This window comes from Balaenoptera ricei, chromosome 5 (assembly GCF_028023285.1).
Source record: "Balaenoptera ricei isolate mBalRic1 chromosome 5, mBalRic1.hap2, whole genome shotgun sequence".
Taxonomy (NCBI): Eukaryota; Metazoa; Chordata; class Mammalia; order Artiodactyla; family Balaenopteridae; genus Balaenoptera; species Balaenoptera ricei.
The window spans coordinates 91,536,545-91,562,791 of NC_082643.1; the positions used below are offsets into that span (position 1 = coordinate 91,536,545).

At 48.2% G+C, this 26,247-nt stretch overlaps 2 protein-coding genes across 2 annotated transcripts in view; one reads left to right on the forward strand and one right to left on the reverse strand.

Annotated features, from left to right (window-relative positions):
- The window catches only part of CCDC149 (coiled-coil domain containing 149), a 96,231-nt gene extending 81,768 nt beyond the window's left edge, over positions 1–14,463 (forward strand). The window contains 3 exon segments of the mRNA XM_059923250.1: positions 3,642–3,758; positions 11,630–12,018; positions 12,021–14,463. Of these exon segments, the coding sequence (XP_059779233.1) occupies positions 3,642–3,758; positions 11,630–12,018; positions 12,021–12,065 (551 nt within the window). The 3' untranslated portion in view covers positions 12,066–14,463.
- Positions 14,464–20,400: 5,937 nt separating this feature from the next.
- On the reverse strand, positions 20,401–25,952 carry SOD3 (superoxide dismutase 3). The gene is made up of 2 exons (XM_059923251.1): positions 25,732–25,952; positions 20,401–22,103 (listed from the first exon to the last, which is right to left on the reverse strand). Exons 1-2 carry the CDS (start codon positions 25,887–25,889, stop codon positions 21,353–21,355), a joined length of 909 nt encoding a protein of 302 aa, XP_059779234.1. The 5' UTR covers positions 25,890–25,952; the 3' UTR covers positions 20,401–21,352.
- Between the last annotated feature and the right edge of the window lie 295 nt (positions 25,953–26,247).

Below are 26,247 nucleotides of genomic sequence, written 5' to 3' on the forward strand. Positions count from 1 at the left end.
AACCAACACCATTCTCATGCCAGTGGCAGGCATTGCTAATCATTCACATCACTCCTTGCTGATCTCACATGTGGCCCTAAAAACAGTCTTCCATTTTTGCTTTCCAAGAAGCCACCTCTTGGTCAGAGTAGATATGTGAGAGAAAACACTTTTCCCTTTCCTGATCTAGTCTGATCCCCTCATTTTAGGTAAGGAAACAGAAGCTCAGGAAGTTAGGTGATACCTAAGACCACAGAGGCTGAACTCAGGTGTTCAGATCTTCATTTCAGTGCTCTACCTGCACTGGGGAAGTACAATTCAGAGAAGAGGGGCACACACAGGGGGTGGGGGGAGTAGAGTGTAGATTAGATCAGCTGGGGATTGGTTCTCAAAGCAAGTTGAATTGGAGAAGAAAAATTCAGAAGCTGGAACCATCTATCCTGAGACTTTAAAGGACCATTGTGAAGGAGCCCATCACTCATTACTATAAGGCAGAATTACTCTTGGACTTGGAGCATGCTATGATTTTCCTTTGACTCTCTTCTCCCTCCCTCCTCACTCTCTCAGCCAACAATATATAGCTCTAGATGGTGTCTGATAAAGTTGGGGCAAATGTGTGATCTTGCTGGGAAGTAGACAAGTGTAACAGATGTCACAGCCCACATGGGAAAATCATCTGGAAAGTAGAGTGTACTCCAGACTGTTTAACGGGTCCCTGAGAAGTGGGAAAGGCACGGGGCTATTTTGAGGAAGCCAGGGGGTGGGCTGGTTGGCCACGTCCTTCAGAAAGGAATGACCCTCCACCTTCCTCAGCCCCTAGCTGTCCGCCTCATTCTCCCAGCCTTTTGCTGGAGTCTGCAGGTGAGAATGATGCCTGGGAGGAAGGGGGGTACTGAGGGGAGATTTCCTGGATGTGCTCATGCTCTGAAAAGAAATACTGAAAGCCAGAAAAAAATCTGGCAAGAGCAGAGCCTGGCTCTTTGAGCTTTTTATTTGAATTCTCTGTTCTCCACTCTCAACATCAGCCTGAGGAGGAAAATGTGCATTTTGAAAGTAACTGGCACATTTTGGAGAAGGGGACGAGGGACGTTGTGTTACACGGAATCAGGAGGGCTTCCAGAAACTCAAACACCAGTTGAATGGAAGGGCCTGTGTGACCTACATTGGTTGTGGCTCAAATCTAGTTCGTGGACCACCCTCACCCCACTCCCCGGTCCCAAGAACCAAAGTGCAACTGGGAGACAGCAGGCCATCAGTTTAGAGCTCAATTTAGTCAACACAGATAGAATCCGGGCTTAGTTAGAAACAACAGAACTGAGAGCCTTCTAAGGAAGGTCCTTGAATTCTTCAAATATTTTGCGAAAACCAAATCTTGGCATTTTACCATCAGATAAGGAAATGATCTCTGCAGGCAGGGATTTAGGGAGGTATTTAACTTCTCCCCAGCCCCTACTTTGACTGCATATGGATGAATGGCGGCTTCTGTTTCCCTTGTCTGCATGCCTGTTGCTCAGATTCTTGGAGAAGTTTTATGTGCTGGTACCAGTGTTTTTGAGGAGCCATTGCGGAGTGGATAATCCCTGTGGTTGGAAACAGCCACGGAGACATCCTGCCCTAGAGAATTCCTCACAATAGGAAGGGCCAAGGCTCCCCGCACCATCCACCTGGCGCCTTAGTCACTCGGCTGCAGCCAGCTCCCAAATCTGCCCATAATTCTGATTCCTTGGCCACAGGGCAGAGGGGACTTGGAAGGCTTGTTGGGACACAGAGTGCAGAGTGTGCCTCTTCCTGAGTCCCCTTAAGGTTAGAGAGCTTCCAGCCTACCTGCTAGAGAAAGATGGGTCAGGAATTGCAGTCCCGTCCCTGACTTGAGGCCAGTAACTGTTGCCTTGGTGGAGAGAAACAAAAGAAGCCCACCTGAGGCATCTGCTATGGCTTCATAACAACCATTAGTTCCTCATGGTGTTTCTAGATTTTATCTTTGCAGCACAAGAGGAGACCTGACTGGGTTGACTTCATCCTGAGAGCCTCTTAAAATATCCCAAGGTATAGCTCAGATGGTTCTCCTTGGGAAACCTCTCCAGACTGTGGTCCTGAAGAGTTCGGGACTTTTTCCACTTGAGACGATAGCTGTGCTGGTGGAGAACCTCAGGGTCAGGTCTTATCAGATTTCTCTTCTGGGATGACCCTCATATAGCGGAAACCAGAGAGCAATGGCTGCTAGTAACATATTCCATCTGCCTGGGCAGCTGCAGGCACCCATGCCCACCAAGACATCAGGATTTCCAAGAACGCATCAGCCATTTATGCAGTTATCAGCTGTTTATGAAGCACCTGTCATACGCCAAACTCTCTGCTACAGTCTTGGAAATCAAGTTAATAAGACGTGCATGGCCTACAGGGAGGGTAGTATTATAAACAAGTTGAGGGCTCCGAGGTACAGGCCAAGTTTCGCCTGGCTATCCAAGGGAGTGGACATCTTGACCCAAATACCATTCTGTGCTCTGCCGAACCTGAAACTGAGTAGAGAACTTTAGAGCCTCTGATCTGAGCCCCAGAGACGTTCAAGTGACTTGGCTTCAGATAAGGTCTCATCCAAAGTCAGACAGTTGAGGCTGGAGCACGGGCTGGGCCATGGCCCCCCAGGGTTTTCGCTGTTGGCATGGTGGTTCCCACCGAGAGACTCTTCAGGGCTCATGGGCAGGAGTTTGGGATCCAGTCCTCCCTGCAGGGCTCTCCTCATCACTGGGCAGCATCACTTTCTGTGTACGTGTCTTGTGTCTGTGCTCATCAAGCTCGTGTTTCAAAGCCACGCTTCCCTGATCCTCACCCCCATACCTTGCCATGGCCTCAAAAGTAGAGTTGTAATGGTTTTCCTTTCCTCCTTCTCTTTGCCTCAGGCTTTCTCTATCCACTTAGGGAGTTCATGTGAATCCATAAAAGGGTTTGGCTGGTGCAGGTCTCTATGTCCTAAGTAGAGTTTAGCTGTGATCATTTAGGGAACCTGATGCTACCTGCCTTATGACATACTTATGATTCGATCTAAATGACCAAAGCTAATTAAATCAGAGATATGTTTATGGCAGTTCTGCCTCCACCATAAAGTAATCATTTCAACGTGTGAAATTTATTGAGCGCTGATGAAATGCCTAAGTGCTTGACATGAATCAGTTCATTTTATCACCACCACCCCATGAGGTGGGTGCTGTTATTCTTCCTCACTTTACAGGCTCAGAGAGGTTCAGTGACTTGCCCAAGGCCACCCAGCTAGCAAGCGATGGGGTCCAGGACACAAGCACTGCAGCATGGCTCCAGAGCCTGCGCTCAAAGCACTCTACTGCTGTCGTTATTATTGTTATTGTCTCACCCAGATCAAAGCCACTCAGTTTTTGGCAGACATAGCAGGCTACCCCTTAACGGTGGCATTTGTGGGCAGCCAGGTCCTGAGCAGACTCTAGGACTCATAGACAGCTGGCCCTGGCCCTTTCTGCCGGGTCCTCACACTGCAGAGAGGGCAATGCTGGCCCTTTCCCTCCCACAGCGCTCCCTACGATTGCAGAAGGTGACTTGGTCACCCAAACAGCCAGTCCCTTGTGTGGGATGAGTGTGACCATGACTCCAGTGGTGACATAATATGTCCATTTTCCTCTTTTCCATGACAGGAGGCAAAGACACCATACTGTTTGGTGACCCCGCTCTTCCCACCACGCAGAGGTCGAGATCCCCACTGCTCAAGTTTGTCGAGCAGCTCGCTGAGAACAAAGCGAGTCCCAAGGATGGTAAGCAGCCCTTGATTTCTTGCTCTTTGCCTGGCCCGTGCCTGGCACAGGGGCTTGGTGGACATCAGTCCTTCGCCTTCCTGCAGCTTCTGTGGCACTGTTGGGTCATCCCTCATGTTTCTTCTTGTTGCCTGTGTGGGTTTGTCTTGTTTGGAGCTTCCTGCAGAAGAACAAGCATCCCTGCACTCTCAGCATGGTGGCATAGAGGTTAAGAGTGAGGGCTCAGGATTTGAGCAACCTGGGTTCGTACTCCAGCCCCACGTCACCCTGGCTGTGAGAACTTGGACTGGTAACTTCAGCCTCAGTTTCCCTACCTGTAAGACGGTGAGATGTGGTACCAACGTCAGGGAAATCTTGGCACATTTGCCTGGCAATGTGGTAAGTGGTCTAGGAATCAGTTGGATGGAGAAAAAACTTCTTTACCAGGCACACTTTCTGGAGGCAGTGTGTTTTGAAGGGGATCAAGGGCCCACTTAAGGTGCCAGATGAAGCAACAGGGTCGAGAACCAGACCTCTTCCCAGGTGGCAGTCTCATTTCCCTGACTAAACTATCTTTCACATCTTCCTGAGTTTTGCTCATCTTCTCCCTCCACCCCCAGTGTGGTTACCAGCTTCCAAGATGGCCCCAATTGAGCTCCACTTCCTGTCATTTGTGCCCTTGTGTAGTCCTCTCCCACACTGTATCAGCGTTGGTCTGTGTGACTGATGGATTACAGCAGAAGTGATGGTATGTGACTTCTGAGGCCAAGTTATGAAAGACATGTGGAGTCTGCCTTGCTCTCTCCACCTGGGATCATTCACTCTGGAGGAAGCTGGCTGCCATGTCCTGAGGATTCTTGAGCAGCCTTACATGATCTTCACGTGGCCTGGAAATGAGCCTTCCAGCCATCAGCCATGTGAGTGCGCCATCTTGGAAGCAGATTCTCCAGCCCCAGTCAAGCCTTCAGATGACAACAGCCCTGTTTAACATTTTGATGACAACCACATTAGAGACCATTAGCAAGAACCACCCAGATAAACTGCTCCCAGGCTCCTGAGTCTTAAGCTGCTAAGTTTTGAGGTAATTTGTTGTACAGCATTAGATAACTAATATACCCAGCACACAGGTGTCACGCTTCTTTCCTGGATTGCTACATTTCCTCTCCATCTTCTCTTGCTCAGAGTCATGCCTTCAACCACACCTCTATGAAAATATTTTTGAAAATTTTTCCCAGTGGGTCCCGTCTGCAGAACTACAGTCCCATATTTCCCAAAGCACAAATTTTCCCACCTGCATATTCTATGGACTTCTCAAGTATGACATCACAACTCTTCCTGCTTCCTCTCCTTTTTGTCACTTAGCTATCCAGCAGAGTCATCATCAACCACCGTCCACTTTCCTTCTCCATCCATATCTAGTCTGCTGCTACTATTTCTTCAGAGTTTCTTGTATCTCCATTCCTACGACCTCTGGCTTGGTTTAGGCCCTATTGACCTTCTTGGCAAGGCTTCCATCCTGGTTTTCCTGCCTCCCAGAATCTCCTTACTCCCTTCCCGTCTTCATCCTGCTGCTGTGTGATGAAGCTTCTGGAGCACTGCTTTCCATCATGGTTGTACTCTGCTCAAAAATCTCAAGTGGCTCCCAACTGTCTATCGTTAGCTGTTGTACAATAAAACACCCCAAAACTTAGAACTTAAAGCAACAACTATGTATTATTTATCCTGAGTCTTTGGATCAGATGGGTGGTTCTGCTAATCTGAGCTGGGTTCAGCAAGGCTCACTCCTGCTTCTGTACAGCTGTCTTTTGAAGCCTATCCAGATCACTCATATTAGTGCATGGAATGGTAAGAAGAGAAGCCTGGACAGGTCTAGGATTTCAACAGAGAAGTTCCCCAAGCACATGCGGGAAGAATTCCTGGAGAGAGCCCCTGACTTGTGTGGTTCCCACACTGGCCAGAAGACAAGGCTGGGACTTTCTAGCCAGCAGCATGTGGCTGTTTGCAAGGCTGGCCTGTAACACACCATAGCCCACTGTGCAGTCTGGAACATGTCTTGGCTGGTGGCCATCCCACGCCAGCATCCAGTGTCCCCATGGAGATCCAAAGCCCTCTGTCTGCTGTGGCCTGCTGGGCCCCCGGGCAGGCCCAAGCCTGCTAACCTGACATGGAGTCTGAGCCTGGCTTGATTTTCAGAAGGGTGGCATAAGTAATGGCCTGATTCAAAATGATAGCTTTCAGAGTTCCATCATTAGCTCTCATTGTTCCAACCCTGTCCTTCGCCAGCACGGGTGGCAACAAGGAAGCATTTATGTAACTGCTGTCAGTGTCTGGGATGCCCTCATCACCGCTGCATCTCTGATTAATTCCAACTGAAAGCAGCTCACACTCAGGAGGACAAAGCCCATCAGAGACCAGTTAACAAAAGAAGATGAATGTGCCCTTCGGGCCAATGTTAGGGGGGAGGGAACCCATTTTTAGAAGACCAGCAATCCTTTCTACAAAGAGCTACTGTTTTTTTCTTTTAGAGAAAATATTTTTTCTTTCTGCACTATTTGTGTCCTAATGCATTTGTGTCAGTTGATTGCCTCATCATTATTGATATGTATATTGTTATTAATAAGTATTAATGATACTAATTCTGTGTGCTAAAGCAGCACGGAATAATTACTATTTGGGGGGTAATAATATTTTCCAATTCTGAGCCAATTCAGAAATCTTTCTTTTATGGAAATGGCAATGCTATGTGTCTGTTCTCAAAGGAGAAATAAAACTCCCACAGCTTAAGAGTCAACATTCCAGAATCACAGAGTTAAAGGAAGATTCTGCTCCCACAGCAAATAACCAGAGGTCCTCCTAATTAGCTCAAGAGTTGTGGTATTTCAGTAACTTTTCTTTCTCTTCTGATCACTACTTGAGTATACTGTTTAGATACCTTTTGGATGAACAAAAGCGAGAAGAGGATTGGCAAATCCTGCTGTTGAACCATAAACCAGTCTCAGAGCCTGGTCCCTATATGTTTACGGTCCTGAGACTCTGAAAATCTAGGCTTTCTCGGAAAAAACAAAACAAAAAAATCCGCAATAGGACCAGACAAGAGAATTACAGCCATGTCCATCCCCTTATTGCGACTGTGCCTTGACCTATAATGATGACAGCAGTGTGGCCCCCGTTCCCCTCACCCCCCCAAAAGTTGAGAAGTTCTCCCTGGTAATCTCAGAGGTTTGCCATTTTAAAAAAGATTCATACATTTGGATGTGAGCGGAATGTCATCTAAAAAAATGGCACAAGGCAAAGGACCGGCAAACCAAAAGGCCCCAGTGTAATTTAGACCACCCTCCCTTAAATGTAAATTAAGGTAGAGAAGATTAACCTGACCTACAGTAAAAACAGCGCAAATGGTTTAGGGGTTAGGTTGTTATGGATAAGGTTAATTAATTTTTCAGGGGCACCAGAATATACTATTAAGTGTCCTGGAAGAAGTAATTTCATAAGAGTAATTTCCAGAAGGAGTTTATTCATCTCACGTTGGTGAAAAATTTAGCCGCAGAAAGGACCATAATTTATTCCTTTTGAATAAAGCTTCTTGCACTATGCTGGAAACTGGCTCATTTTGACTCCGTGTTTCCCCGTGTCTCCTGTATAACCACTATAACATTTTTTCATTTGTTAGTATGAAAATTATGTGATTGCTTCCCTGAGCTACCACAGATGTAGCTAAATGATTGTATGAGTTAGAAATCTTTTTTTCTCAAAGTGCCATTTTAAGAACTTTTAGCAACCTGAACCTGGAACAAATAAATTCAAGGACTGCTTTCATTTATTTATGGATGGTATTGAAATATATGTACTAATATATTCAATTATTCATGCATTCATGTATATGTCTATAGATTCAAACATTTAATAAGCTATTTACTGAGCCCCTGCTATAGAACACCGGCAAAGGTAAAAAATTAATCAGGTAAGATTTTATACTTCAGGTATAAAATCAGGTGCGTTTTATAAGCTAATTATACATAAGTAACAATTTAAGGGTTAAAAAGTTAAAAGTATGAAGTTTCCTTGGAGGTTCAGACACAACCTTGTGGGGATTAGGACAGTGGAAGGATTTAATCAAACAGGCTTCACGGAGGAGGTGGGGGTGGGGCTCACTCTTGAAGCTGGTCATCTTGACGCATCAAGGAATGATGGTCACGGAGGCATCAACCATGTAAGCAAAGACGCAGAGGGCAGGGCTGGGTGCCATGAAGGGTTCGGTGTGGCTGGAGTATAAGGACACGAGGAGAAGAGTTGGCATGGCAGGTAAATGGATGTTGGGTCACTGAAGGTCTTGAATGTCAGGAGAAGCTTGGGCTTTGTTCTCAGGGTGCTGGCAGCCTTTGGAGGTTTGAGAGCTGGGGAAAGGCATAGTCATATTTGTGTTTCCGCTCTAGTGTTTCTCACACTGTAATGTGCAGCCACATCGCCTGCGATCTTACTAAAATGCAGATTCTGAACCAGTAGGTCTGGGGTAGGACACTGCATGTCCAACAAACTGCCAGGTGATGCCACTGCTGCTGGTCCACGGACCCCACTTTTAGTAGCAAAGCCTTAGGGAAGGTTCCTCTCCTGATAGGTTGGATTAGAGCAGGAGGAGCACGGGAACCTATTAGGAACTAACATACGTTATCCTGGCTGAACAGATCTGAGTAGTTACTTTTTTAAAAATCAAGGCTTGCTTTACTCACTCATTTATATATTCATGAATTTCATTTAAGCACAAGTAATGGTCTCATTTTCAGGTACAATACTTACTGAAGTCAATGAGCTCTTAGGAGAGTAATACATAGTGGTCCATGACTAAATACAGGCTTTAGAGTATATACAAGGTTTGATCGAATATCTGTCCCCGGGAAATTTCTATGGTCATTAAACGGACTTAAGAGAAGGAAAATGGCTTCTTTTGAATGTGAGAAGCAAATCTGTATCAGAACTAGAGGCCTGGGGTGTGGGGACAGCAGTCAAGGTCTGCCTTGACTTCTGGGAACCACAGAGTCTAGTGTTGAACACACATGTCTGGGTGCCAAGAGTTCACTCCCCAAGTGCTTCCCAGGCATGCAGAGCCTCTTTTGCTTGTTAGGTCCGGAAGGGACATCAGAGAGTCCTGCCCCTCATTTTGTATCTGAAAAAAAGAAGGCCCTGCTACCAGAAAACTACTAGAGCTAATCAGTGAATTTGGTAGAGTACCAGGATACAAAATTAATGCACAGAAATCTCTTGCATTCCTATACACTAATGATGAAAAATCTAAAAGAGAAATTAAGGCAACACTCCCATTTGCCACTGCAACAAAAAGAATAAAATACCTAGGAATAAACCTACCTACAGAGACAAAAGACCTGTATGCAGAAACTTATAAGACACTGATGAAAGAAATTAAAGATGACACAAACAGATGGAGAGATATACTATGTTCTTGGATTGGAAGAATCAACATTGTGAAAATGACTATACTACCCAAAGCAATCTACAGATTCAGTGCAATCTCTATCAAACTACCAATGGCATTTTTCACAGAACTAGAACAAAAAGTTTCAAAATTTGTATGGAAACACAAAAGACCCCAAATAGCCAAAGCAATCTTGAGAAAGAAAAATGGAGTGGGAGGGATCAGGCTCCCAGACTTTGGACTATACTACAAACCTACAGTAATCAAGACAGTATGGTACTGGCACAAAAACAGAAATACAGATCAATGGAACAGGATAGAAAGCCCAGAGATAAACCCACACACATATGGTTACCTTATCTTTGACAAAGGAGGCAAGAGAATACAATGGAGAAATGGCAGCCTCTTCAATAAGTGATGCTGGGAAAACTGGACAGCTACATATAAAAGAATGAAATTAGAACACTCCCTAACACCATACACAAAAATAAACTCAAAATGGATTAAAGACTTAAATGTAAGGCCAGACACTATAAACCTCTTAGAGGAAAACATAGGCAGAACACTCTATGACATAAATCACAGCAAGATCCTTTTTGACCCACCTCCTAGAGAAAGGAAATAAAAACAAAAATAAACAAATGGGACCTAATGAAACTTAAAAGCTTTTGCACAACAAAGGAAACCATAAACAAGACAAAAAGACAACCCTCAGAATGGGAGAAAATATTTGCAAATGAAGCAACTGTCAAAGGATTAATCTCCAATTCACAAGCAGCTCATGCAGCTCAATATCAAAAAAACAAACAACCCAATCCAAAAATGGTCAGAAGACCTAAATAGACATTTCTCCAAAGAAGACATACAGATTGCCAAAAAACACATGAAAAGATGCTCAACATCACTAATCATTAGAGAATGCAAATCAAAACTACAATGAGGTATCACCTCACACCGGTCAGAATGGCCATCATCAAAAAATCTACAAACAAGAAATGCTGGAGAGGGTGTGGAGAAAAGGGAACCCTCTTGCACTGTTGGTGGGAATGTAGATTGATACAGCCACTCTGGAGAACAGTATGGAGGTTCCTTAAAAAGCTAAAAATAGAACTACCATACGAACCAGCAATCCCACTACTGGGCATATACCCTGAGAAAACTATAATTCAAAAAGAACCATGTACCACAATGTTCATTGCAGCTCTATTTACAATAGCCAGGACATGGAAGCAACCTAAATGTCCATCGACAGATGAATGGATAAAGAAGATGTGGCACATACATACAATAGAATATTACTCAGCCATAAAAAGAAACAAAATTGAGTTATTTGTAGTGAGGTGGATGGACCTAGAGACTGTCATACAGAGTGAAGTAAGTCAGAAAGAGAAAAACAAATACTGTATGCTAACACATATATATGGAATCTAAAAATAAAAGGGTTCTGATGAACCTAAGGGCAGAACAGGAATAAAGACACAGACGTAGAGAATGGACTTGAGGACACGGGGAGGGGGAAGGGTAAGCTGGGACGAAGTGAGAGAGTGGCATGGACATATCTACACTACCAAACGTAAAATAGATAGCTAGTGGGAAGCAGCTGCATATCACAGGGAGATCAGCTGGGTGCTTTGCAACCACCTAGAGTGGTGGGATAGGGTGGGTGGGAGGGAGACGCATGAGGGAGGGGATATGGGGATATACATATGCATATAGCTGATTCGCTTTGTTATACAGCAGAAACTAGCACAACAATGTAAAGCAAGTATACTGCAATAAAGATGTTAAAAAAAAAAAAAAAGAAGGCCAAACAGGTCATCCTGATCACAAAGCAAGCAAATAGGAAAATGGGAGCTGGATGCTAGCTCTCAGGGCCCCATGTTCTCTCCCATCCCCCTCCAGTTGCAGCTAGAGAATTTCTGTTGTACAGGTTTAGAAAGAACAGTTTAGTGAGGCGGGGTAGGGAGCTTGAAGTTGCTTTTGCAGAAAGCAGTTTATTGAAAGTGAGAAAGCACAAGCGGTCTGCATCAAAGAATGAGGTGCTGATGGAGATGGGGGTGGAGGTGCTCTATCCCTCCCTAACTCTCCTTCTGTTTCCCACACAGAGAGCAGCCAGAACCTCGTTTCATTACTAAAGAGCCCCAGATCTTCCCTGAGCTACAGAACCTACAAAACCTTTGTCCTCAGGTTAAATATGTCATGGGCACAAGGAACCACTGTCAGAGAGCGAAGCAGGCGATAACCAGGCGCCTGGAAAGGAGGGGTTACAGACGTGGCCCACGTGATCCCTTTCCCTCCATTAATGACACAGGAATCACCAGAGTGGCTGCTTTCTTTTTTGTGGGTCCTGTGTTCCCTTCAGCAGCATCTTCTATGTCGGAGGCCTCGCAGCAGTGGGCCCGAGGTTGGGAGGAGAGGGAAGTAAGGGCTGACTGTCCCTGATGCTGTCCCTGGTCTGTTTCAGGGGCGGCTCAGAAGCAAGAACGAGATGAAAGTCGTGCCGCTGCCGAGGCGTTGACAGTGCGGGAGGACGCTGGGAGGCCCGCCGTTAGCTCCCCAGCAAATCAGAGCCACAGGAGCCAACGCAAGCACTTTCATCCCTCATTACCCCAGCTACCTTCTGAGGAAGAAGAAGTAAACAGGCTTGGAAGGGAAATCGTGAAACCGACAGAGGAGCAGGCAGCTGCCAAACCAGAAGGGGTCACAAGAGAGAGTCCCGTGGAGAGTCGGAGGGACGAGATGGGGCCATCCCCGCCGGGCCTGGCCGCCAGTGGGTCGTGCCCCAAACCTTGCCCGGACTCTGCTGAGTCCAGCCAGCCTGCAGCAGAAGCTCCCACCCTGGAAGATGGCAAGGAGAGGCCCCAGAGAGTGGAGGTAGGAGGAACACCATGAAAACTTGAAGGGGAACGAGGTCAGGCATGATGACACATTGAAGGCACCCGGGATAGTAAAGAATTAAGCATCAGGACAGCTCACCGAAGTCACTTTCTCCTGAAACACCTCCGAGTCTGCAAGCGAAAAAGGACACACAGCTCCTGTTGCAAACTGTGAATATTCTGATGATGCCAGCACAGTTCGATTTATTAAATGCGCGTCCTCAAGCTTCTCAGTGTCGTCTCTTTCTGCGGGAGCTGCACGCTGTGCACATGGCCAGGCACGGAATCGTGTCGGCCATATGGCTGGTTTTCGACATCCATCTTTCTGTCAGCACTTGTTTTATTAGAGATAAGATGTTTTTCTATTAGCGTTTAAAGTTGTTGATCAAAATTATGGGAAGGGCTTGAAACGGATGTGGTTTTTAATCAGATCCCCGTCTTTGTAATGATTAGGAGGCTGTAGAGTAAGGTGTAATTAAGCACAATGGGTCCAGAGGGCAACCCCCCCCCCCCCGCCCCCGGCTCCTCTCCATCACTTCAGGGCCCAGTAGGACCTCCCAGCGTGGGTGTTCTTGGCACCCTGCCCGCAGCGCTGTCTGTAGTGGCATTGACTGGCAGGCGGAAAAGGGCTTAAGTGGGCTCAGAAGGTTAGGCTTCCGGTCTGAAATCCACAGCCCCTGTTGAGACCTGTCTGCTGACTACTAGAGCTGAATTTTCCAGCCTGTAATTCTAGAGGATTAATCGACCTGGAGTGACTGGTGGGGTGGGGGTGGGGGGCTGTGGATACGCAGGGAGGATGGGGACTCCAGTGGTGTTTTGGTGTTTTGTTTCTGAGATGAGATGAGAGCCAGAACCTGGGAATGCTGGTTCTCTCCCTTCATCCCGGGCTACATATAGGGTTTTGTGGTTTTATGGTCCTGTAGGGTTGGGGCAAGATATAGCTGTTTAGGGGCCAATGCAGAATCCCCACCACCTGAAACCTGTAGTATCACTCCTCCAACAGAATGCTGCAGCTGCTTCCCCCTGTGCTGCCGGCTACTGGGGTTTTAAAGACAGAGCTCGTGGCCCTAGAGTGGAAAGAAAGGGAAAAACAAAGTAACGTCATTACAGCCTTTGTAATGATGGGGAGGGGAGGGGACTAGGGAACCAAGTTCAAGCTCCAAGAGTGGGAAAGCAGAGAGTGGTCACCCCCACCTGCTTCTTTCCTTAGGGATAAAATTAACTTTTCTAGGCGGCATCTGGCGCTGCAGCACGTTGAAGCCTCATCAAATGACAGACCTTTCTTTGTGCTGAACGCAGTTCATTTCTCCAGGAAGACCTAAAACTAGATCCCAAAGCTCAAAACGTCCCTGAGAACCAGAAGGACTCCTTTGAGAGACTCTCCTGCAGGGAAAAGAGAAGTTCCCAAGGTGGGAGGGGTAGAAAATTCATCAATTCATCCTAGAAATCAGAGGTTTAAACCAGGCTTGGGATCCCAGGTGTGAATCCTGCAGGCACGTGGGTGGCCAGCCGCCTCCCCCCCCACTCCGCCCCCAAAACTTCCCTGCCACATTTATCTCCTGACATCACTCTGCCAGCTGGGTGGGATCCATCAGACTTTGCACTGTCTTGCTCTGAAGGAGGGCAAGATGCAGACCAGAGGGTCCCATCCTCTGCCAAATGCACCCTGGGTGGACCTCCAGCTGCTTCCTTCCCACTCACCTGAGTTCACCCTCATCACCTAGCGGGATGCAGGCGCGCCTGAGTCAGAGCACCGTGGCTTCCGGTGAGCAGGACACGACATCTACCCCTGCCCGCCAGGCCCCAATGCCCCATTCAGCCCTCTGTGCTCCAGCCTCTCCCCCTTCCCAGACTCATCCCCTCACCTTCCCCTCCAGGGAGGTCGCTTCTGCAGCTGCAAAGCTTGCCCAGGCCAGCAGCCACAGAAATCATCTTCCTGCTGCACCAGGCCTAAACTCTCTGCAAATGTTTAACACTACTGCATGGGACGCCAAAGCCACCAAAGGAAAACACAGCCAGATTTAATACAATGATAATAAAAAGAAAAATCTCTCCCCACGGAAGCCTTGGTTTTGACACACAATTGGCCAGGCGCATGTCTTTAGGGCCCATTCATCACCTTCTGGAAAGCAGGGCTTATAATAAACTCCTACACATTCCATCATGGGCAAGAAAACTGCCATGAGTTCCAGAGTATGGGGTTCAGGGCAGAGGGTCATAGGGAGCGATAACCTAAGCTCTGTGTATCCAATCAGCCTGGGGGGGTCTTGTGTTAGATGGAATTGGAGCCAATGAGGTGATCCTGTCATATTTGTAATCTTGACATTGCCCTGTACATACATGTGACACTGTCCCACCTCTGCTATCCCAACTCAACATGGTTCTTCTGTTCCACAGACATTAAAAAGAGTTTCAGCAATTACTTATGGTTGTCTTTTGTCTTTTTAAAGAGTCATTGTGAAAATGTATTGCATTCTGTCCCCTATTCCACCAGATAACCCTGCATCAGTTGGGGTACTCTCAGCTACAGTTCACACTTTAAGAAACTTAAACAATAAGGAAATGAATTATATTGCATAACAAGAAGTTAAGAAGTAGGGAATGCCAGGCAGGGCTAGTTCATTCAAGAAAGTTATCAAGGATCTGAGTTTCTGTCTTCCTGCTCTGCCTGCCTCGGTGTCATCTACTCCTTCATGCTAACAAGATGGCTGCAACAGCTCCAGCCATCACCTGTTCTCACATCTGTGTCCAAAGGCAGAAGGAAGTTTCTCTGTGTGTGTGTGTGTTTTAAGAGCAAGTAACCCAGTTCTTGTCACATTTCATTGGTCAGAATTGTCACATGCCTATGTGACCATGTCACATGTCTATGTCTAAAACAGTCCGTAGCAAGGAAGATGAAGTTACTCTGATGGGCTTAGGTTCATCAAGATCATCCTCTGAATTGGGGAAGGAGCCTTGTCCCTGGACATGTAGACTCTAAAAGGGTGAACACTAAAACAAAATCAGGTCTTGGGAAGTGTAGCAGAGCGGGGAATAGATTTGAGTAGATTTGAGTAGGCCACCAATAGCATTGTCTCTGAACCCCACATGTCTGTTCTTGTTTTATTTTTTCTTTTAAAAGCCAGAATATTACATTACTGATGAGTGTGGAGTTGAGGGAGGGGTGGTTGTTATTTGTTTGTTTGTTAAGAAAAACGCCATCTCATCTCTCCCATTCCCTGACTTCTTTATTATCTGTCCTATTTTGCAGCTGAAACGTTCCCACCTTTGTTTACCTCTTCAAGTGTATCTGTCCTTCCATTATTTTTCCAGCTCAGTTGCCAGCAGAATGCTGAACAGTCTGGATAAATGAAACCGAGCTGACAGGTCTCTTAATGAAAGCTTGTTTGCACACTCTGCATTTCTTGTGATCGCTCTGTACCTGAGAGCCTTTAGGTGTGGATTTTTACATATGAGTGTTTGTCATTCTTTTAATTAAGGCCTGTGGAAATGGATTGGTTTTTGTAAACCAGACATTTCTCATCCCTAACTCCTCTTTCCATGACTCCTCTGCACCTTCCTCTCCCCCTCCCCCTTTCTCCTTCTCCTGGAACAGCCTCTGTGGTTAGGAGGCCCCCAGTGGTATTCAGCTCAATCCCTGCTGGAACCTGCTCCTAGTTGGCAGTCTTAAGGAAGCGAAATTCATTTTCCCATCATTTTTCCTCTTTCTGTGCCCTCACTCCCAGACACACACCACCGTCATGACTTGAAGCTCTACAAAAAGAGTTCTAGTATCAGTCATTCATGTGTTGGAGTGAATTTGGGGATGTGTTATTATTCCTTCTGGGAGCATTTGCACCCCAGTTCACCATCTGAATTGTTCCAAATGGACGTCCAATCTTCTCTCTAAAGAATTTCGAAGACCAGCTACTTGCTCATTGGGGTTACCTTTTCTGTCTCTTTCAAATCACAGCATGCCTTTGCCGCTCTTGGTTTCCTCTAAAACCTGTGGCTCTCTCCTGGCTGGATTGTTTCCTGTAGCCCTGTGACTTGATACCTTATTTCTCTTTGAAGAAGTTCTCTATTTGAGTCCCTTCCCTCTCTGCCCTCTGCTTTCATTTTGGAAGCCTCCCTTTGGAACAATCTTCCTCCTTAATAATACTGAGGGTACCTTCATGTGACTCAGTTAGGATGTCAAAAAGCCAGACGATTCCCCTCAACTCACTACATTAATATATTCCTTGTTTTCCAGATGTCTTTCTGAACAGAGAAAAATTTGAACATTCGAGAGATGCAGTAGCGAGCTAGGCAGTGAATCTAATTAGAAATAAGCAGAAAAATAAGAAGGACCCATCTCTCGATATTACAGTTGTTCACAAAAACAAAACAAAACAAGTTGATACAGCCAGAAGGTAATTTAAAATGTTAGATATAGATGTTCCGCCTTACATTTCATAGCACCTCTTTACCAAATGAGGATTTTTTTCGGATTCTTAGGGAGAGTTTGCATAATACTGACAAGTATGATTTTCTGGAATCTATATGAGCCCAGGAATGTATTTTGGGATCTTGGCGAAGGCCAGTGATAGCCTATTAAATTTAAAACAACGGACTTAAAAAAAAAAAAAGCAGATCAGCTGCTGTTTTGTAATTTGATTTAAACAAAGTAACTTCTATTCAGTTGTAGACCTTGATTTAGTGGGTCTATGATCATCATGTATCATAACTATATCTTTTTTGTTACCTGAAATTAAAATGTAATTTTCCTGATGTAGGTGGTCAGTCATCGGTATTATTTACATTATCCTTCTCCCACCCTCGCCGAAGGTCAAGGCTAGGCTGAGCATAGCTTCTAGCATATTGTAGCAACTTATCACTTGCAATCCGTCCCTAAAATTATTAGATGATATGCTAGTCGTGAAAAATATGGAGAACGTAAAGATTTTATGCATTCAGTCAAAAACGCCAGATCTAAAATCAGTTAATTTCCTGCCATCTTTCAAGTTGACCAAAGCACTCACTGATTTGCTCTATTTTCTTACGTTTTTAGTATTTCTGTATATACATGCACTGAAAAGCCCCACTTGGAAGAAAAATTCACTGCAATTCGGAGAAAAAGCTTATCCTAAACATCTAAAGATAGCATTTCTAATTATTGTCGACATTGTGTTTAAACTGTGCAAACTGGAGCATTATTCTCACTTTACCAGCTGCGTCTAGGTAGAGTCATTACATCAAACGCTTCTAATTTTACAAAAAGAAATCAAAACAAGTGTGTGTTTAAGTCTCAGTGACAAACGCAAACCCTGTGAGTCAAATAGGAAAACTGATTAGCAAGCTGGCTGGGAAGTCAAAACAGCAAATATAAGAAGATTAACAAAATAGATCTGTAAGAGGAGAGGAGTAAAAATAGCCTCCAGGGGCCAAATGGGGTCCTGTGGGCGGGTCTGGTGGCACACATCCGGTTCTGTGCAGGAGCCAGATGCCTGCCCTTATGGGCGCCAGTCTTTCCTTCATCTTGGCCCCTCCCCCCAAGAGTTGGGATCACAGAATTCATCTCAGCTGACCTCTTAATGGATGCGGAAATCCTTCTTCCAAACCGAAGAGGTAGCAACCTTGCCTTTACTTGAATCCTTCTAGTGACACGACACTCACTACCTTTCAAGGTCATCCAATCCATGACTAGGTAGCTATTTTTGACCTTAGCCATTGTTATTAGTTAGACATTCATTAGATCCTTAGGCCTTCACACTATGCTATACACCTCTCATGAGTAACTCTTGATTTAATCTTCACAACAGTCCAATGTGATAGTCTTATTTTACGGATGAGAGAGCTCAGGCCCAGAGAGGTGAAGTGACTTGCTCAGGTCACACAGCTTGTAAGTGTGGCTGAGCTGAGGTTCCAAACAGGCCTTTCTACCTCAGCCTGAACTGTCAGCCCCTGTGCTATATACATTCCTGGCCCTTATAGTGAACTGTAATGTGCCCCTCTATTATTTCCTCTCTTTGTTTCTTGGCTCTGGAGCCCCATAGAATAGTTTATCAATCCCACTCCCATGAATGGACACGACAGAAATGAAGCGGATCTGCGAGGGTATTTCTTCAGTCTGGGGGGTCAAGGGTAGTGAAGAGAGAAACTAAAAACAGAAGGTGCTGTGGTCTGAATGTTTGTGTTCCCCCCAAAATTCATATGTTGAAATCCTAACCCCCAAATATGATGGTATTAGAAGGTGAGACCTTTGGTAGGGGGGTCCCAAAGTCATGAAGGGGGAGCCCTCATGGATGAGATTGCTGCCTTAAAAAAGGCTTGAAAGAGATCCCTCACCCCTTCTACCACATGAGAACACTGCAAAAAGGTATGGGCTATGAGTCCCAAAGAGGGCTCTCACTGACGATGCTGGCGCCCTGATCTTGGACTCCCAGTCTCCAGAACTGTGAGATAAATTTCTATTGTTTATAAGCTACCCAGTCTGCAGTGTTTTGTGATAGCAGCCCGAACAGACCAAGACAGAAGACAAGCAATGAGAAGCACCAGCCTCCTTCTGAAAAATAAGTGCAAACTTCCCTTGATGATCCTGAATTAACCTATAATCTGGGCAGCAGAGTCAAAGATGGGGTGTTGGCTTCTTATTCCTGTCCATCGTGTGTTCCTACGTAATTGCTGCCTTGTTTTCACAACTTTTAACTGCAGGGGTAGGCAAATGCCTCTATTTGAAATCAGGATATTTAAAGACTCAGTTTGCTAATTCCCTTTTCAGTGCTGACCCGTGCATTTCAAGCTAATATTTCAAACCATCACCGAACCAAAGTTGGTACCGCTCGCCTGACAACGGTAAAGCCAATCTACTGACACTGCCTCGTGGTGAAGGAAAGTATAGTGTTTATTGCAAGGCACCCAACATGGGGCCAAGCAAGGAGAATGAGCAGCTCATGCTCAAAAGACCCAAAGGCCCTGATAGCTTTCGGGGAAGGGTTAAAGGCAAGGTGAGGGAGAGGGTCACAGGGTGCACGATCAGCTCGTGGACATCCTTCTGGTTGGTTGGTGATGAGGACAGGGTGATGTTTCCGGAATCTCAGTCATCAACCTTCTGGTTCCAACCGGTCTGGGGTCTACGTGCTGGTGGTCAGCATGCTGTTAACCTCTTCCACCTGGTGAGGGTTTTAGTATCTGCAAAACAGCTCAAGGATATGGCTCAGGATATTCTCTATAGCACTTGAGGAGGAACTAGAGGTCCTTGACTTTGTTTCATAACTAGACTATTATTGTCTTGCTTGACTGTTTTCCTTTGTTTCTGCATTTTCTCACTTCTGTGATTAAATTTGCTCTCTGGAACCTGGGGAAGGCGTAGGAGGCTAGAGCTTTTATACAAACTGGTGGGGTGGGGTGGGGGGGACACAAGGGGTCTGTCCCTGGGAAGGCCTCGCAGAGTCCTGCTCAGTTTCAAAACCAGTGAGAACCAGTTGGTGGAGCAAATTCACCAGGCAATAGCCTTTCTTCCCACTTGTCGCTTGGGCTCAAGGAAAGGGTTTTAAATAACAAAGTAGTCCTAGTAAGAGGTAAAAATAACCACTGGGGATGGCTTTCTGGCTAAGGTTCAGTTTGACTCACTGCCTTAAGAGTCTGGGAGAAACAGAAGCTGCCTCTGAGGAACCAGGGTGGGAAAGCCACAGCTAGGAAGTGGGTCTACCCCAGGATGGATACTTCTATTCAATAAATGAAAGTGAATACATAAGACTGATCTAGTCTGTGTATAGATTATAATTTTCACAAAGAGAGGCAGAACCTCCATCAAGCCTTAATCAAGACCAACCTGCCTTTGGACCCCACTGCTTCCAACTGCTTTTGTATCAAGAAGTCAAGAAGAGCATTGTCCTGGTTGTGGAGAAGGCTGACAACTTTAGATACCAACACCAACCTCCCTATAACTTGCCCAGGCACACTGCCTCACTGGCCCTGTCTCCGCCCTGTGGGAAATGGACCTCAGGCTTCCCACAGAGGCAGATGTGAGAGGCCACTGGGCCCAGTGAGTTGGTGTACCGCCTTTGCCAGGCCAGCGGCTCCAGCATCAGAATCACCGGGAAGCTTGTTGCAAATAGATTTTCTCCTCTCTCTTTGGATTCTACAGCTCTGGCATGTGGCCCAGGAAGCTGTATTTTTTTCCCCATTTCCCTAAGTGATCCTGGTTTCCTCCCTCTTGCGAGCCACACCCCCAAAGGCATGATGATCAGTGACTGAGCCTTTCAGCCAGCAGAGCTGGGCAGGGGAGAAGGAGAAGTCCTAAGAGGTTTGGGACGCATCTTTGCCATTCCCCAAAGAATAGCTGAGTGGGGAGAGAAGCCTCAAATAAACCAAAAAAGTAACCAAGGCCCCCATGCAGTACTGAATTGCTAAGTTTTTAATGTGCAACACGAAGACTGCCAAACAGCCCACAGAGGAGCAGCTCTCTGGGGTGTGGGGTTGGGGGAAGAGCTGGAGACACGGGGCAGGGGCGCCTAAGTGCAGGCTGCACTGCACATGCTGGGGAGGGGGAGGGAGAGAGGAAACCTCAAGAGGGGTCTCAGAGTGCCTAGGAGGAACCTAAAGGGGGTGGGGGTAGGTAGGTTCTTAGGGCATTGAGAGATCTCAGGGCTCACAGGGTGCCAGGGCGGAAAAGGGGGAGTCTGGAAGACCCTCAGGGTAAATGGGGATATTTCAGTATCTCTGGGGGTCCTCAGAGCTCCGGGTGCCCTCAGGATGAAAGGGGGTGTCTCAGTATACATGGTTGGAGACCTCAGGGTGGAGGGGATTTTCGGCGAGATCCCGGCCATGGCAGAAGTGGTACCTCGGAGTAGGGAGTGTCTCTGGGAGCAGAAGGAGAAAAATCAAGATAAGAGGGTGGGGACGCGGGTCACACGGAGCGGATCTTGGGCACTTGGAGAGATGTCAGGGTGTAGAGGTGTCCCAGGGTTCTTGGAGTGGTGTCAAGGCATGGAGGGACCCTGGGATGTGTAGAAGAGGTCCTGGGTCACATGGAGGGCATCTTGGGCGCTTGGAGGAGAGTCAGGGTGTAGAGGGGATCCTGGGGCACTTGGAGGGGTGTCAGGGTGTAGAAGGGGTCTCAGGGTGCTTGGAAGAGGTGTCACAGCACAGATAGATCCACGTAGAGGGGGGCCTGGGCCACATGGAGGGAATCTCGGGAGTTTGGAGAGGTGTCAGGCGTAGAGGGGTCTTGGGGTACTCGGAGGGGATCTCAGGCACTTGTAGGGGTGTCAGGGCGTGGAGGGGCTCCCAGGGTACGTGGAATGGGTCTGGGGCGTGGAGGGAGCTCTCGGGCCGCCCGGGTGGGGGGCTCAGCTGGCCTTGCACTCGCTCTCTCGCCGCCGCTTCTTGCGCTCCGCGTGCTCCTGCGCCTGGCGCGCCCAGGGCCCCGGCCCGCACAGGCCCACCACGCAGCAGGCGAGCCGGCGGCCCGCGTTGCCATTCTCCAGGCTGGCCTGGTTGCCACCGCGGCCCAGGTCGTCCTCGCCCTCGTGGATCACCACGGCGCGGCCCGCGATCGAGTGCGGGCCGGAGAGCGAGGCGGCCAGGCCGGAGCGGTACTTCCAGACTTGGCCGTCGCGCACCACGAAGTTGCCGAAGTCGCCCGGGTGCTGCGGATGCGGCACGGCCAGCGGGTTGTAGTGCGCGCCGGTGGAGTCGCAGCCCTGGCTCAGGTCCCCGAACTGGTGCACGTGGATGGCGCGGCTGGTGCCGTTGGGCTCGGCCGGGAACCCCTCCAGATGGAAGAAGGCCTCGAGCAAGGCGCCGGGCCGGAGCTGCCGGAAGAGCACGACCCCGCTCACCCGGGGCTGCGCCGCGTCCAGCGTGGCCGACGGCAGCACCGGGCAGGCGGCGTAGAGCGCGGCGTCCTGGCCGCCGCCCGCCGCCCACCGCTGCATCAGCTCCTGCCAGATCTCCGTCACTTTGGCGTGTATGTCACGGATCTGCTCCCCCATGCGGGAGCCGGGCTGCTCCGGGTCCGGGTAGGTGGAGACGTCCGAGGCGCCGGACGTCAGGAGCAGGTAGGCACAGAGCAGCGCCAGCATGGCCGGAGTCGGGCACCTGCGGGCACCCCCAGGGGGTGGGGGCAGAGCGAGACTTAGTCACTGGAAACGTGGAATCCCAGGGACCCCGGTGCCCTTGAATCCAAACCCTTCCCGCCAAGGGGCTTCCTTGCCTAGCGTGCTTTTTGTTCTTTCGGCCCCTGTCTCTTCAGGGCCTGCTGCGTTCCAGGAACTGCGTTAGGTGCTGTGGTTGTAAAGATGGATGGCACATAATCTCAAGAAACTCAGGAGGATCTTTCTGAGCCACAAATCTGATGATGGTCCTCCCAAGTCCCATCTCCATAGCATGGGGAGTCCAGGACAATTGGCCCAGGGGTGGGGGGTTGTCTCAGGATACATGAGGGAGGCTCTCATGGCCCTTCCAGATCTCCTCCCTCTCCTCATCTCTGCCCCTCATCTCCTGCTGCTCTCTTTCTGCATCCTCTCGTACACAGGCAGCATAAGGCTTGCTGCCACGCTTCTTGCACTTAATGTGCCTTCTCTCTGAAGTGCCCTATCCCCTCTTCTCTGCCATGCTCAGTAGACTAAAGCTAGAAACTCAGTTTTATTCATCAGTATCTGCAGCATCTGGGCCTGCACTTGGCAGTAGATGTTTAATATGTGAATGTTGAATGAGGAGTTCACTGACAGACAGATGTGTCATCAGATCACTCCAATGTCATCCTGTAACTGAAGATGGAGCCTTGTTCTGGGGAAGGACAGAGTAAGGAGTGCCCATCTCCCTGGGAGACTCCAGGAGGGCTTCCCAGAGGAGGTGACTTTTAAGAGTCCCACAAGACAAGTAGGAGTTTTTCAGCCAAGCCAGGTCAGAAGTCCATTTCAGGCAGGAGGCACAACATGATGTGTTCACAGGCTGTGAAGGGACACAGTTCGTTTTGGGGATGGGGTAATTCAGTGTGGCTGGAACATGGCCTGTGCCACCAGAGAGGAGTCAAGGCTGAAGAGAGAACGCTGAGCCAGGGATGGAAGGGCTGGCTTTTCTGTGCTAAGGTGTGTGGTTATTAGCCAGGAGACTAGTGCTGGTGGAAGTTTTTAAGCAGAAAAGTGAGTGTTGAGATCGTTTTTAGTTCATTAAGTCTGGCAGGAGAAAGGATGTGGGCTGGATTTGGGGGATGGAGAGGACAGGGGAGAAGGACAAGAAGAAATGGAGACACAGCGGAGAAATAGAGGTAGTCAGAGGGTGATGAGTTAGGAGGCAGTAGCAGCGATCCAGACCAGAAATGGTGAAGGCTTTTACCAAGGTGGAGGCAGCATGGATACAGGAGACATTTTGGGTACCACTGGCAGTGGGGAAGAGGAGTTGAGGATGACTGAGTTCCCAGCAGGGGAGACTGGGTGATGGATGGTGGTACCAGGCCCCGAGAAGAAGGGAGAGAGGGCAAGCTCAACCCGAGCCTGCTGAGATGCGAGATCCCAGGTGGGATGTTCAGCAGATGGTTGTAAATGGGGCTTCTGGCCTTTGGAAGAGGCAGTGTAACTGGGAGGGGTTCTCAGTGTTGGCTGCACATCAGATTCTGGTTCTTAAAATTCAGACGCCCAGGCACCACCCTAAGAGATTCTGATTCAGTGGGCATGAGTTGCTTTGTTTTGATTAAGCTCCATCAAAGATTCTGGGACCCAACCAGGAATTTTATGGTGAGACACATATACCATATTGCATAACCGCAATATCATGGGGGAAGTTATTGACTCTCTCTTAGCTGTAAAACAAGGCTGGTAAGACCACCAAGGGCCACCAGGAGGAGTAAACGAGATATGAGATGCCAGGCTATTTTCACATTTTTCAGTCTGCCCACAGGGATCAATGCTACCTCCAAAGAGCTGGTTTGAGGGTCAACTGCACTTTCAAAGGCCTTCTCTGACCCCCAAGCAGGTGCCATTTTAAAATTAAATCCTGGGGTTGAGTGTTTATTCTTTCCATAACCATTACAGAAAGGCAGTCTAGTGTGGTGATTAAAAGAATGGATTCCGGAACTCACTGGACCTGAAGCCTGACTCTGCCACTTTACTTACTCTTTAAGAGTTAGCATAATTGTTATTTTGGTTGCAGAGTAGCAGAGAAAATGCTGGACTGCAAACTCTAGTTGGGCTCCCCCTCCTCTCTGAACCTCAGTTTTCTTATCCGCAGATAGAGATAATAATACTTACCTTGGAGTCTTACTGTGAGCTTAAAAGACACAATTAGAATTGCCAGCATTTACTGAACACACGTGAAGGCACTGTTAAAAGCATGTGTTAATTCATTTAAGCCTCACAAAAACCCTCTGGGGTGGGTGCATTGTTATGCCCATTCTAAAGTGCAGGAAACTGAGGCACAGAAAGGCAAGTGTCTTGCCTGTGGTTACACATTCAATAATAGCTGAGGCAGGATTTGAAAAAGGTGTGGTCTGCTCCAAGCCCAAGGTTTAGGCACCACACTGAACAGCTCTCATCAAGGCACTTAGCCCAGAGCCTGCTACATAGAAAATTCCTAGTAAATGGCAGCTCTTAGCTATCAGAGAGAAACTGCTGATAGGGATTTCAGGACCATCAGCTGAAAGATGCTATTGCAGCTGTGGGAGGAGGAGGTAGCCAGGAAAGGCTCCGAGAAGAAGTGACAGGTAGGAGGAGAAGTCCAGAAAGTGACATCAAGGGAACCCCCTCTGATGTGGCCTGGTTACTACGCTGAAGCCCCAGGGAGTGGGGGTGGGAATGGAGGAGCATCCCTGAGGCCAGACCTTGGCTTCAAGGTCTCCATCATCACCGACCACCCCTCTCCTTCTGAACCGGTCCTGGCCCTCAGGAGGGCTCTGCCAATTGGAAGGTATTTCCTTAAAAACAAACAGCAAAGACAGATTGTTTTGGATGTGTCCACAAAGTTTTCTTTTCCAAGAATGCTTGGGTCATAATGAACACTTGAAGGAGATGTTTTTCTCTTAAAAAGAGAATTCTTCTTAAATCCCGGGTAAACCCTGACTCCTTCGGTCTTAAGCTTTTCACCTCGAGCCCTCAAGGCCCGCCCGCACAAGGCTCACCCTTCTGGCTCAGTCTCTCACTCAGTGTGAGCTGTGGATGACCAAGTGGTGTTTGGAGGGCCCGCTTGGTCCAGAGGGGAGAACATAGTTATCAGAGACAGGGGACAAAGCAAGCCTCCGAGCCGGTGCCTCCTTCCTGGGTCCGGGTCTGGGAAGGCTGAGGCCCCCACGAAGGCTCCGGTGTGTTCTGATGCCTGGGCGCCCTCCGAGAAGGGGTCCCGGCTGTGCGCCTGAGCCAGCCAGGCCCTCCCTTTGTGCCTCCCCTAAGCAGGTGGATTTCCTCACCACCCATGCCAGGCAACATCCAGAAACATCCGCCTTCCTCACTCCAGATTTCTTTTTTCTCTAACCCGGAGGACGCTGAGGGCCTCTTGGCCTGGCATCAGCAGATCCGAGACCAGTCAGTTTCTCCTCCCCCGTTGCCTTCCTCACCCCTCTCCCCGCCTCCCCACTCCCCTGCTTTACAGCAGCTGGGCTCTGTCAAGAAGCGTGTTTCTCTCCCACGAAAATGATCATACCCTTCTCCTAGGAGAGACGGGATGCCCCGCCCCAGTTTCAAACTCGATAAGCACGCTCGGAGAAGAACGAAACGAACCTCGACTTCGCACTCACCTTTCCAGCTCTTCCAAGAGAGCGTCCCCTCCTGGGACCTGGGGAGCAGCACCCCGCCAGCCGCCAGCCGGTCGCAGGAACACGGAGCGGCTCCCGGGCTGTTTGTGGCCGTGCAGGACAGCCTCGGGGGAGTGGTCAGCGCGAGGGAAGAAGGTCATTGGGCCGGTTTAGGGAGGGAAGCCGGCCAGGCCGTCCTTGTTGTGGAATTGCCTCACCTCCTCCAGCTCTGTCACCTCCCCCCACAGCCCCGCGTTCCCTAGCCAAGTATTCCTTTTCGTGACTTCACTGGTTTGTGCAGACGTAGCAAGTGACCTTCAGGGTGTAGCAGGGGAATAAAAAGTAGACCGAAAATAGCCTGCTTGGAGACATGTACAATGGTCTCTTTCTTGAGAGGCCCTTTGCTCTCCCCTGATTTCCTCAGCTATTGATTTATTTTTGCTGGATGCATCTAAGATGGAAATGGACGCCCGCAAATATGCGTGATGTTTCCTCCAGAACTGTGAGGCCACACCTGTG